Genomic DNA, 12,555 nt, shown 5'->3' on the forward strand with positions numbered 1-12,555 from the left:
TACCAGGAAGGGCAAGGTAGGTATAGAGCTTCAGGTATTTGTCAAATACTTATATGGTACTATAGAAACTTCTAGAGTCCACTCACTTGAGAGGACACTGGGTAGGTGTGGCTTTAAGTTCACACACATACATAATGTATTTGGATGCACTTTTACTATTTTTTAAAATGTTTTATTTATTTTGAGAGTGAGCGAGAGCGTCTGTGGGGCAGAAACATAGGGAGAGAGAATTCCCAGCAGGCTCCATGCTGGAGATTAGGATTCTCTCTCTCTCCCTTCTCTGCTCATACTCACTCTCTCAAAATAAACAAACCTTAGGAAAAAAAAGATCGCAAAATGGGCACTAAACCTGAAATAAACACGTGGAAAGGAAGCAGATGCTACAACATCTTGGTAAAATGTAAAGCTAGTATTTCATTTTGCATTATTTTTATAAGAAAAAAAAAAGATTAAAAGAAAACCACAATACTGATGCATGCTACAGCACGGATACATGCTGAAAACATTATCCAAGTAAAAGCCAGACATAAAAGGCCACATGGTGTACGATTCCATTTTTATGAAACGTCCAGAATAGACAAGTGTCCAGAGACAGAAAGTAGATTAGTGGTTGCCCAGGGCTCAGGGGGGTGGAGAGTTAAGGGTACAGGGGCATCTTTTGAGGATGATAAAAATGTCCTGAAACTGATTACGGTGATGGCTACACAACATTGTGAGTATTCTAAAAACCACTTAATTGTACACTTTATTTAATTTTTATATTTTAGTAGGCTCTACGCCCAACATGGGGCTTGAATTTACAATCCGAAGGTCAAGAGTAGCATGTTCCACAGACTGAGCAAGACACCCCTGAACACTTAAAAAAAAGTGAATCGTAGGATATGTGAATTACATCCAATAAAGCTGTCACACACAACCCCTTCCCCCCAAAAAAACCCTAAAACCAAAACACAAAATGCACCACATAATGCAATAGGGCATTTAAAAAGGCATTTTATTTTGGGGCACCTGGGTGACTCAGTCGGGTGGAGCCTGCTTAAGATTCTCTCCAACCCCCCATTCTGTGCCCCTCTTCCCACCTCATGTGTGGGCTCTCTCAAAATAAAAAAAAATAATTGTATTTTAACACTTGCATCAAAAGCTGTGGGACAAAGATCCCACTGCTCAGCTTCTGTGCAGGTGCCTGACAGATTTTCCCTGGAGCTGGGGAAGCTCTAAAGCCCTTCCAAGTCTCCAGAAAGGCCTAGCACTTTGGTTATTGTAATGACACATTACTTTTCCTAATGAGGGTCTCCTGAATTGAAGGAGCTTTTAAAGCACCTTGAAACCTGAGGGCCTTACAGGGAGGAGCCCCTGGGGCTCAAGCTACTTCATCTTCTCTATAAACCCACACTGCAGACAGGTAAGTAGGAAATCAAGACAGCTTGCAGTGAAAAAGACATATACAGTGAAGGAAAGCTGGGCCAACTGCCTGCCACACAGAAGGCTGAATTCGTCTTCCTTTGATTGAGTCTTTATTATCCACTGCTCAGCATTTCCTACTGTGCGGAAAAAGTTCTAAGACACATTCCCACAACACTGGGGAGGTCTGGGGGTAGGAAGGAGGGGTTTTTCTAGGAGTATTTAGACTGTAATATTAAGTAAATACAAGCATAGGCACTTTATCAAGAAGATCAATCCAAGAGATGTCCTCTCAAGATTGATATAGATATCGTAAAGGTTATTAGTCGTTTTTTTTTTCTGCTGTCAGAACAGGTCGAGAGGGACTTCTTCCTGAGAAAGGAAAAGGATCCAGAAATCCATTCAAATAACCTTAACTCTGTTGGCACTAGCTCAGTCAGCTCTTTTGCCTACTTTCTCCTCTTAATTGCTCTCCACACCCATAAAGGGAAGAAAAAACAAAACCACTACTGACTTCAGCTGCCAGGTTCTAATGATAAACAACCACTCTCTGGTGAAACTTTAATGACAGGCCAGGCGGCGCATAAGGCAGGAAGCCCCCGCTTCTGACTCGAGGCCTCACGGCTGCCCTCACCACACTGAGAAACACCATCATTAAGCTAAGGCCCTGTGAGAACCCACATGCAGCCAGGAGGCTCAACATACTTTCCTATTCTGTGGTCACCGTCTAGAAACTTTAGGGCCAAAACCACAGGCCCTACTTGTAGCTGAGACTTGGTTTCCAGACCTGCCCCAGGAATCTTTTTTTCTTTACTTCAAAATTTTCCCTTTGCCCTTTCATGGTGGCTAATAGTGGAAGTGACTTGCGTACATCAAGGTTAAAAACCAACCTAAGTCTATGTGTGAGGCCAGTTTTAAAGAGGTGCCACTTAAACTTTATATGTAACAGGCTTCTTTCTAGGCCTCAGGGAATTGTTTGCCTCTGGAACGCTTCCACTTTAAGACATGTCCCAACTGTGGCAACACAAGCAGCCTTTTTATATCACACTTAGAACACACAGGAATGAAAATATATGTCCAACTACATCCCGGCTCGTTAACATCACCTACATAATGACTCAGAAAGCCTACTCCTAGGTATTTATCTGTCCAAGAGAAATGAAAATATATGTCCACCAAAGACCTGTAGAAGAATGCTCATAGCTGCATTATTCATAGTGCCTCTAAACTGGAAACTATGGTATACCCATACAATAGAATCCTACTCAGCAATTAAAAAAAACAAACTACTGACACCTGCAACATGAGTGAATCTCACCTATTAAATCGTATGAAAGAAGATGGGCCAAAAAAAAAAAGCACATAGTATATGATTCCACTTATTTAAAGTGCCAGAGTAGGCAAACTAGTTTATGGTGACAGAAGTCAAAAGAGCAGTTGCCTAGGGGCACTTGGGTGGCTCAGTCGGTTGAGCTTCCGACTTCAGCTCAGGTCATGGTCTCGCAGTTTGTGAGTTTGAGCCCCGTGTCAGGCTCTGTGCTAATCAACAGCTCAGAGCCTAGAGCCTGCTTTGGTTTCTGTCTCTCTCTCTCTCCCTCTCTCTCTCTCTCTCTCTCCCCCTCTTCTGCTCATGCTCTGCCTCTCTGTGTCTCTCAAAAGTAAATAAACTTAAAAAAAAAAAAAAAAAAGCAGCTGCCTTGCCAGGAACAGGTGGGAGGGAGAACAGGATGGACAGGAGGGAACTAAGGGGAAAGAAATGTTCTATCTCCATTAAAGTAGAGGTTACAAAGATCATGGAACTGTACACTTCAAATGTGTACATTTGATCACATGTAAATTACACCTTCATATGAAAAGAGAAAAAAAGTTAATGGCTGCCACTGGATGTGATGGGGTGAAAGGTTTAGCTCATCACTTTCAAGGCTGCCTGATTCTGCAGAGGCCACACGAACATCTCAGACCCTGAATTTCCACAGAAACAGAACACTCCAAAACACTGGACAACAGTCCCTGGCTCTCCTGAGGCCTCTGTTGGGCTGGTCTCACCTGAGCTGCCCTGGGGACCTCAGGGAGATAAGCATAGGCAGCAGGACCCCACAGGCCTTGGGAGTATTAAGGGAGATGGGCATCTTCCAGCAAAGGCCACTACAGGAAGCCCCAGAGGGGGGAGAGAGGAGCCGGGGTGCACAGACTTTGTACAGGTCTGACGTCCACCCGCCGGGGGTGCCCTGCCAATGATGAGGGTTCACATACCAAGAGGAAAGCTCCAAGGCTGGGTTTGTCTACACAGAGGGCCTCATACCCACCTACAGGCCAAGATGTGCCTCAGACCCTCAAAGAAGGTTTTCAAAAGCCTGGGTCAAGTAACCCTATACCTCTGTCTACCCTGGTAGCCAGAGCCCATTACAAGCACAGTTCCCTGTGCCTGGGGTCGAGTAGGTATGGAACGTCTGTGAGGATCATCATCTATGGGCCTGCCTTCTCCACCTGTGCGTGTGTGGGAGTGTACATGTATGTGCATGTGCGTAGAGGGAAGGACAGTGACTTTTACTGTTAAAAATCTTGATTTTATACACTCGCTCTCTTCCACCCCTTCACATGACAGTCTTGTGCATGGGCCCCTCCCATCAAGGCCTGGCAAGGCTGCTCCTTCTTACCCCTCACACTCCCCTTCAATGCTATGTCCTCAGGGGAGCCTTCCTGCAGGCCAGCCTCCAACCTCCACCCCCCAACCCTGCCCCCATCATCTCCTAACCACTTTTCTTCACCCTCCTCCTGACTGCAGTGACTTGTCTACTTGTTCACTGCCTGACTTCCCCACCCACTAGAAGGTTGATGAAAACACTATGTAAGGGAGCACCTGGCCTGACACATAGTAGGGCCTCAGTCAGTATTGGCTGAATGGACAAATTCTATGAGTTCAAGCAAACCAACACGAATCAAAAACAAAACCCTCGCACTTAACTCGTGCAAGTTCGCTGCATGTGAAACAGCTCTATTCCATGCCTGCTTCTAGACAGGAAGTTTCCTGGGAGCCAGTCTGAGGCTCTTTGTAACACATGACATGCACATCAGTGACAGAGGACTATGCTGGAAAGCAAATGCCCCACATTTTATCAAAGTACCAATATCTGTGGCCAGAGTAGGAGACGTACATCTTATGGAGCTGACCAGGAAATGCGGCTCACAAGCAATTTCGTTCTCTAAAACGTGTACTGTTACAGGAAGCACAGGCTGTAGATTCAACGTGGTGAAATGAAAAATGAGCCAGTTGGGAACATAAAACAAGGAGGATAGGACGTATATGCTGACTTGGCGAATCATCTGGCACACCGTCCAAGGACGAAAAATCATCTGTGTGCACAGGCACGCAAATGTAGACTGTGGCCCAGAACCTTAAAGCTCACAGTGAAATCATTTAAAGAAAAGAAGATGTAGTACCAGCCTGACACCAGGCCTGTAGAAGGAAAGGTCAATGTTATCACCAGACAGAACATGATCTAGAAAAGAGCTTCCTACCAAACCCCAAGGTCAATCAAAAATAGTGCCCCCCTCTTATTCTCTTGGTTACCTAGAAATCTGGTAACCTGTTGGCCCAAAGAACCATTTTCATGCCCTACTCCAAGGTCAGCAGTTCTGCCACTGACTGCTGAGGGACATGGGGGTCACAGGCCAAGTGAGAAGAGGACCAAGCCAGGAGTTCTAGCCTCGGCCCCCACTTCCTGTCTGGCAACTATGACAGCCTCACTCAAACTCCCCGAACCACAGTTTCCAGCCCCGTCACTTAGTGAATAAAAAGCAGTGAACAAAGAATCTTAGTCTTACACAAGCCATGGCGTTTCAGTTGCTCCCTCCTTAACATTAGGGCGGTGATTCTGATAATTTATTATTACACACTTGTGGGCTAGCTTACATGAATAAACTCTGGCTTTGTAAAAGAAGTAAATCATCTTTTTTTTTTTTAAGTTTATTTTTAGAAAGAAAGAGTGTGAGCACGGGGGAGGAGCAGAAATAGAGAAGAGAGAATCCCAAGGAGGCTCTGCGCTCTAAGCACAGAGCCAACATGGGGCTCTGTCCCATGAACCGTGAGATCGTGATCTGAGCCGAAATCAAGAGTCAGAGGCTCAACCAACTGAACCATCCAGGTGCCCCAAGAGGTATTAATCTTAACAGGTCATAGAGTGGAATAAAAATTACACATGGCTCTGGTCTTGCTTTCTGTGTTTAGGAGGTGGGGAAAGAGGATGGGAGAGTAAGAAATGGGCAATTTTAAACTAAGTACCTCTGGTAATTCATTCAGACTCAGCACAGCGTATTAGAATAGGATATATGCTGGAAAGCCCCCGGGAAGGTCCCGAGTTCTGCCTGCTGTTCCTCTGATGTCAGCCACTTGCCAAACGTTCAGGGGAGAAGGAGAGGCTGGAGCGTGGAATGCTACTGCTGAGAACTCTCAGCTCAGAGCGCGTGTGCAGGGGCTCATTCAGTAAATGGGCTCCTGGCCCTTGCTTTTACAGAACCATGAGCCCAAAATAGAAGAAGGACCCTCTGCTCGCTCCCAAAGTTAAGGCCGTGGAGAGCAACAAGGGTGGTGGAGGAACAAGGGAACCAGAGCCGGGTGTTGTGAACTGTGCCCGCCCCATCTGGGCCCATCAGGGAGGCAGCAGGGGCATTCCGGGTCAGTGCTCTCCCACCCGATGTGTGTGGCAGGCCTGGCGTGGCAGGTTTCCCACAAGCCCAGCTCTCTCCTCCTCCCACAGCTGCCCAGGATCTGCCGGCCGCTGAGCTGGGGCAAGTCCGCCCCAAGAAAGGACACACGACCCCATCAGGCCCCACTGGTGTCTGGAGAAACGGCAGCCCAAGTGGTGGGAAATGGTGGTCAGCCAAAAGCAGAAACCGAAATTACACAAAGGGAAAAACAGGAAGAGTCCATGAAGTAAAAATGGCAAGGGAAGATTTTGCATTTAACGCCCACATTGTCCTACCTTCACTCTCCCAGGAGATAATTCTGTCATCGGGAGCCCAGTGCCAAACGTTTGCTCGGAGTGCACATGGAGGCCTCCAGTCACCATGGATCTCCAGACAAAGCTGAGCCTGATGGGCCTGGTCCTCCCCTAGTGGGGCCTACGAATGTATAAGCTCAGTTGTGTCCCCTCAAAGGTGAGGTCCCCAGCACCGAGCTGGGGGCCAAAGTGGTGTACACAGGCCAGGTGACCAGCCCGTGCTGGTCCTTCCGTAAGCAGCTCACACTGGGGAGACCTCAAGAAGCTTCCCTGGCCAACCAGCGTTTGAACAAGCCCCCCTACCCCAGAGAGCAGCCATCTGTTAGGGTGAGAATATCACCTCCAAGCTACTCCTCAGAGGCAGAGGGGGTGAGCAAAACGGACTGTTTCTCCCCCGCTACTCACCATGTATGAAGGAAAGATCAGAACTCGCTTGTGCTTGCCACAAGGCCACTGGGGGTCATCCAGGAGATTTGGGTCATAGTCCGTGAAGTCTCCCAGGTCACTACCTAAGGATCACACACAAAATGATCAATAGGGGCCCCAGACTCTCAGAAGCAGAGGCGGGGTACAGGGGGAGTGCAAACGCCCAGTACAAAGTTACACCGATGCAAGGCTGGCCTCAGGCCATTTAGCCCAGAGTCACATCGCACACTCTGACCCGCAGGAGACGTCTCTACATGCCAATGAACTGTATCCCCTGCAAAAGGGTTCACCAAATACTTAACATTCCATTGTGACAGGTTTTCCACCTTAGAAAATTATGTATGAATCTCCCTGACCTGGGAGAGCACAAAACCTCAATGGGCGTGAAAGATACAGCAAGCAATGAGATCACAAAATGTGGCACTAAAAAAATGCATTTGCTAAACCTGCAGATCGAATTGGTACCTCCAGTGGTGCCATGTGAGCAGCACATTTGTGGTGTGAGCGCCTCCAGGCAGGCCACCATGTCTGTACAAACACAGACAAGAGCAGGTGCCAGTGCAAACAGCCGTACGTGGCCAGAGTCGGTGGATACACCAGGACAGTATGGCCAAGCTCAGCACCTGGGCAGGCCTGAGGAACTTCTGGCTCACCTGGAGTTTCTCCAAGAGTGGAAATAATATTGCCTCATACAGTTTTCTCCCTTGTTCACTTCTTACGGAGGTGTGGAGGCCAAGCTGGAAGCAAGCAAGCCTTCCTTCACAGGCCATGTTAGTTCACCCACCACGAGACTCACAAAGTTCTCACACCTGATCCTGTGTTTCTGGCCCATTAATTGAAAAAGCCAAATCTGAACACTGTGAAAATACAGGCAAGAACCAGGTTGAGATAAGTTGGTAGATTATCTCTGAGTGGTAGAGAGGCTGAAGGGAGCGGGGTGGGTCCAGCCATATCTGCATGATACAGCATATGGCATTTCTCCTTGTGGGAGCTTGAGAGTCAGTGGCTGAAATATCTCAATGGTGGGGTTCCCCTATGGCCTGGCCGCATGGCCACACGCATGGCCTGAAATCGGGCTTGCCCAAAAGTCATGTCACCCGTGGGATGAGCTCACGCTCCAGAGGCATGCTTCCTCCAGTCTGCACACAGAGAGACCCACGCACACTGCGCACCGAGGCACCTTCCACCACGCGCTGCCCGGGGCCAGCCCGGCCCAAGGTTACCTGTGTCGAGGCTCCCCTGGGTGCTGCTTGCGCGTCCTATGGACAGGCTGCGGTGGCTCAGGTTACGGAACTGGGAGAAGGAGGAGGTGGAGTCTATGGTATTTCTCCGGGCTCCGAAGGCATTTGTGGGTAACAGAAACTGGGTGTAAGAAACAGTCTAAAAGGTGAAGATAAAAATGGACAAAATGGATTATTCCCAGACAATGTTAGGTTTGCATCCTGACCAAGCTAAGTTATCACACCAAGTTCACATCCATATTCTTAGCTCTGCCCAAGGAGACCTGAAATTTGTTTTTGGCATTTATTGGTGCCAAAACCTAAACTCAACTGACTTAAGGCTAGGTAAAAGTTTAAATGTATTGTACTTAGGGTGAATGCTCATGTCCTATAACAGAAATATTAGTGTTTGGTAACCATCCCAGAAGCTGTTGGGATGTTGTGTAATACAGGAGGCACATACCACACATGGCTGTTTTTTTCTGAACAGCACACGAGTTTTAATAACCCACCAAGTACGGAATTCCAAAACACGTCAGGCTCCAAGAGTCTCTGATAAAAGGGCTGTGGCCTCCTGTACGTTCTTTTGGCAGATGCGATCTCTGATGCTTGTCTCTAGCTCACCTCTCTCATTCCCAGGTGAGCACTCAAACTTCAGGAATGGAGATGGAACAAGTGTTTTTTTGTTTCACCTGCTTGGAAAAGTGCACCTCATGCACGCCTACTTGTGGCTCGGGGCTGATGTCGTCTGGGCACAGTGGGGACCGGTTGTTCCGGGAGAGGGGCTGTGGGAGGTCATGTGCTGCCCCAGCAGCTTCAGCTACCCTGAGACAGCTTCCCCAAATACTTGCACTGTCTCCACAAACAGGCTTTTGAAGCGCTTACAAAGACCACCTGGATCGAGCACCAAAAGGTCAACTTCATCTTTCAGCCTTCACTCCTCAGGCTTCCACCCAGCAGCTCACTCACTGGGTCGTGGACAGGGAGGAATGTGACAGCCCTCCTGCTAGGTGCTCACTATGGCTGACAGACTCAGCTTCTCAGGACCACAGGAAGCCCTCTTCCCCGCCCCTGCAAACTTTCTAGTAGCAAGAATGCTGCTGGCTGACAGCATCAGTTAATGCATGTTCAAACCACCCGTCACTCCATTCCAGAAGAGGCACAGGTGTGCTTGTCTGAGACAGTGGTCAGTATCATGGATTCCATCATAAACTGTGCTGGAGGAGAAATACACGTGCTGCTATTTCATCACTGGCTCGGGGGTGGGGGGAGGCAGGGTTCCACATGCACGCTAGGGGAACAGGTCTGGGCTGGCATCACCCACCAGGAAGGGGCCCCAGACTCGGCTCCTCCACCACGAGCAAGGGTCCCTGTCTGTCACGCTGCCTCTGCTTCCCAACCCTGGAGGTGTCGGCACAAACCTGCTGGGTGGAAGCCAGAAAGCCTTACCTTCCCGTCAGCTCCCAGCTCCACGCCTTCAAGGCCAATGATCTCTTTCAAGCTCACGGCACCTGTTGACTGTTTCCCTCCATCCAACTTCAAATCCCTGGGAAGGACAAGCCCAAGAAAAAATGCTTTGGTGTGTACCCAAAAGAGCCATGATGATGTTTACTATACACGACACCACAGTCACACTGACAAAAATGACCAAGCAGGCCCTGGCCAACAGCATGTCCCTTTGTCCTGCCTCTGAGGCCCATTAGCAATACTGAGGGCAGTTCTACCTTGGTTCATCCACTTTGACATAAATGAAATCCAATCAAACAGAAAGCCTGAAGATGAAAGTCAGTTTCAGAAGCCGATGGACCACTGATGTCCCTCTCTGCTGCACAAGGCCCCTTTGCTGAGAGTCATCCTACTGGAAGCTAGACAGCAATCTCTGGGTATGGTGGGACAATGGTTCTCTTGGGCTCCCGCTGCTGGATTCATTTTAAAGCTGGGGGAGACCTCCTCTCCTTGCCGCCCCCTTTTTTAGATGGGAGTTAATAAATTCGTGTCTCAACAGTTCTCATTATTACTGCATTAATGAAGGAATTAATGCCACCATAGTCACCCTAGCTATCTCACCAAGGGACCTAAGAAGTGAGTATTTTTCTGTAAAATAATCATCTCCAGTATTAACAACAAGCATTTATACAGCACTTCCCAATTTACCAAGACTTCCACACACCATCTTTCATTCTTTAAAATGATCTTATTATAAGGTATTGCTACGATCTTATTTTACAGATGAGAAAGACGAAGCCCACAGTAGGTTAAGTAGCTTGCCAAGACACAAGATAGTATGTTGTAGAGACTGGTTTTGCATCCAGTGTTGTTTCCAGTACATCACATTGCCTAAAAGATGCGAGACAAGCTGGCTGCGGTTATGCTCAGGCGTTAACTGCTCACATTGTCAAGGTCAGTCCCCCTCCTTACAGTAGTCCTCAGACTTGGCTGCAGATTAGAATCACCTGGAGTTCTCTGACCAACTACCACTGCCTGGCTCCCGTCCACAGACATTCTGTTTCAGTTGGAATGGGGTGCAACCTGGGTATCAGTTTTAAACACTTCCCACGGGATTCTAAAACACAGCCACATTTGGGAAGGACTTCCAGTTTGTGTCTATGGTGCTTGTTATACACAGCCACCTCAGGCTGGTAGTGTTCTTGCTGTGTGGCCTGGAGAGAAGCACCATATTCAGGGGCTGTCTTCCACAAACTAAGCAAGAGAAAAATGTTAAAGGCAAGACTCTCCAGGCCAAAGATCAAGAAATCAAAGAAAAAGAGAGGGAGCCGGGTGAGTGAGGGGAAGAGAGACAAGAGACGTCCCCTTCTGTGAAGGAAAACAGGCATTTTCTGATTTAGCTGAGCAATCACTAGCTCTAAAACCCTACCTTATAACGAAAGCTTGATTAACAGCTGTAAAAGAAATAGCCCAAATTTGCATCAAATATTGCATTTTTTAAATATTGCAGGGTACCTGGGTGGCTCAGTCAGTTGGGTGTCTGACTTCGGCTCAGGTCGTGATCTCACAGTTCGTGCATTCGAGCCCCACATCGGTCTCTGTGCTGACAGCTCAGAGCCTGGAGCCTGCTTTGGATTCTCTCTGACCCTCCCCTGCTTGTGTTCTGTCTCTCTCACTCTCTCAGAAATAAACATTAGGGGAAAAAATTAAAAAAATATACATATACATACATAGGGGAATAAAGGTACTCTCCTTGGGATGCCATGGTATTGCCATGTTCAAAACTCTCTGGAGCCCCTTTGGAAATTGATAAAGTCTTACCAAAAAAAAAAAAAAAAAAAAAGGCAAATAACCAACCTTCCCAATCTTCAAGCTTTATATTCATATATATTTTTGCTCTGAACACTGTTGCTTGAATCAGAATGCCCCCTCCCACCCTCATACCCTACTAGCCAGATTTGACTGTAAATGACTTCGGGTAATTTCAGACCTCAAACTCACCCCTTAGGGATGGTGCAGAATTAGGACATTAACATACAGAACTGTAAACACTTTGTCAGAAGGTGCACATCATCCCGTCCTGAGCTCCAAAAATATTCTGAGCAATGGGAGTCCTTTCGGGATGTACCTGCCTTTTCCCAGGGGCACCTTCTCTGCGGGGGGGAACATGCTCACTGAGGGCCAAGGCGTCCAGGATGATTTAGGTCACATCACTTTATAAACATGCCAAGCGAACAGTGACCTGCATTCTAGTCTCTGACCTCAAATCGGCAGCTGGAAGGACCAAGCAAGCAGGTGGAAGCAGAGTGGGGCTCAGCGAGGCCACCAGGACCTTGGGATGGCACACGCCAGAGACCACCTGCCCTTCCGCCCTGCCTCCTACGTGAGCCATCCAGGCTGTCTCTCAGGCTTCCTCAAACGATGGACAGAGATGATGCCTGCACTAACAAAGGGAAACGCCTACAGAGCAAGAACCTGAACCAGGCAACCAAGGCAAAAGTAGCCATGGTGGGCAAGGAGAAGGGATGGCTGCGGTAGCCCAGGAGGCAAGTGGGTACAAAGACAGCAGCGCCTTGTGTCTTATTAAAGGATCTACAGCTCGCTTCCGGGACTTCCTTCTTGCCCAGAGCACAACCCAGCAAGCACGTGCCTCAAATTCCCAACTCCCAAACAACTGTTTCCTTGTTTCTATTTTGCCAGACAGAGAATGTTATTTAGGGCTGAAACTAATTTAAAAGCAGGGCCTATCTTTATGGGGTGAGAAAACAGAAAGAAATGAGGATGACAAAACATGCCCATTTTAAGAGTGCTCTGGCTGCAGGCAGGGACAGGGGCTCATTCCATGATTGTATCCTGTCTACACCATGTCTGATGTGTAGTATTGACTTAAGAAGCCAGGCGGTCTGGCTCTTTGCTGTCTTACCAGTGCTCATTTATACAGATGGCATGGGACATGGCTGTCTATCATGTCCCTTAACATCAGTCTCAATTTGCTCACAGGCTCCTGATTCCCTGGACAGCCTTGCCTTTGCCAGCGGGCCCCCTCCTTGCTGTACGTACAC

General features: G+C 47.9%; 1 protein-coding gene across 4 annotated transcripts in view; it reads right to left on the reverse strand.

Moving 5' to 3' along the window:
* Window positions 1-12,555, reverse strand: part of CABLES1 (Cdk5 and Abl enzyme substrate 1) — a 128,754-nt gene that overhangs the window by 13,557 nt on the left and 102,642 nt on the right. For all 4 annotated transcript variants that reach the window (XM_058692520.1, XM_058692519.1, XM_058692518.1 and 1 more), the window contains 3 exons: window positions 9,497-9,593; window positions 8,051-8,207; window positions 6,807-6,910 (listed from right to left, as the gene is read on the reverse strand). In XM_058692520.1, coding sequence (XP_058548503.1) covers window positions 6,807-6,910; window positions 8,051-8,207; window positions 9,497-9,593 — 358 coding nt within the window. The remainder of the gene's footprint in view (window positions 1-6,806; window positions 6,911-8,050; window positions 8,208-9,496; window positions 9,594-12,555) is intronic.

The sequence above is a fragment of the Neofelis nebulosa genome, chromosome 11 (genome assembly GCF_028018385.1).
Source record: "Neofelis nebulosa isolate mNeoNeb1 chromosome 11, mNeoNeb1.pri, whole genome shotgun sequence".
Taxonomy (NCBI): Eukaryota; Metazoa; Chordata; class Mammalia; order Carnivora; family Felidae; genus Neofelis; species Neofelis nebulosa.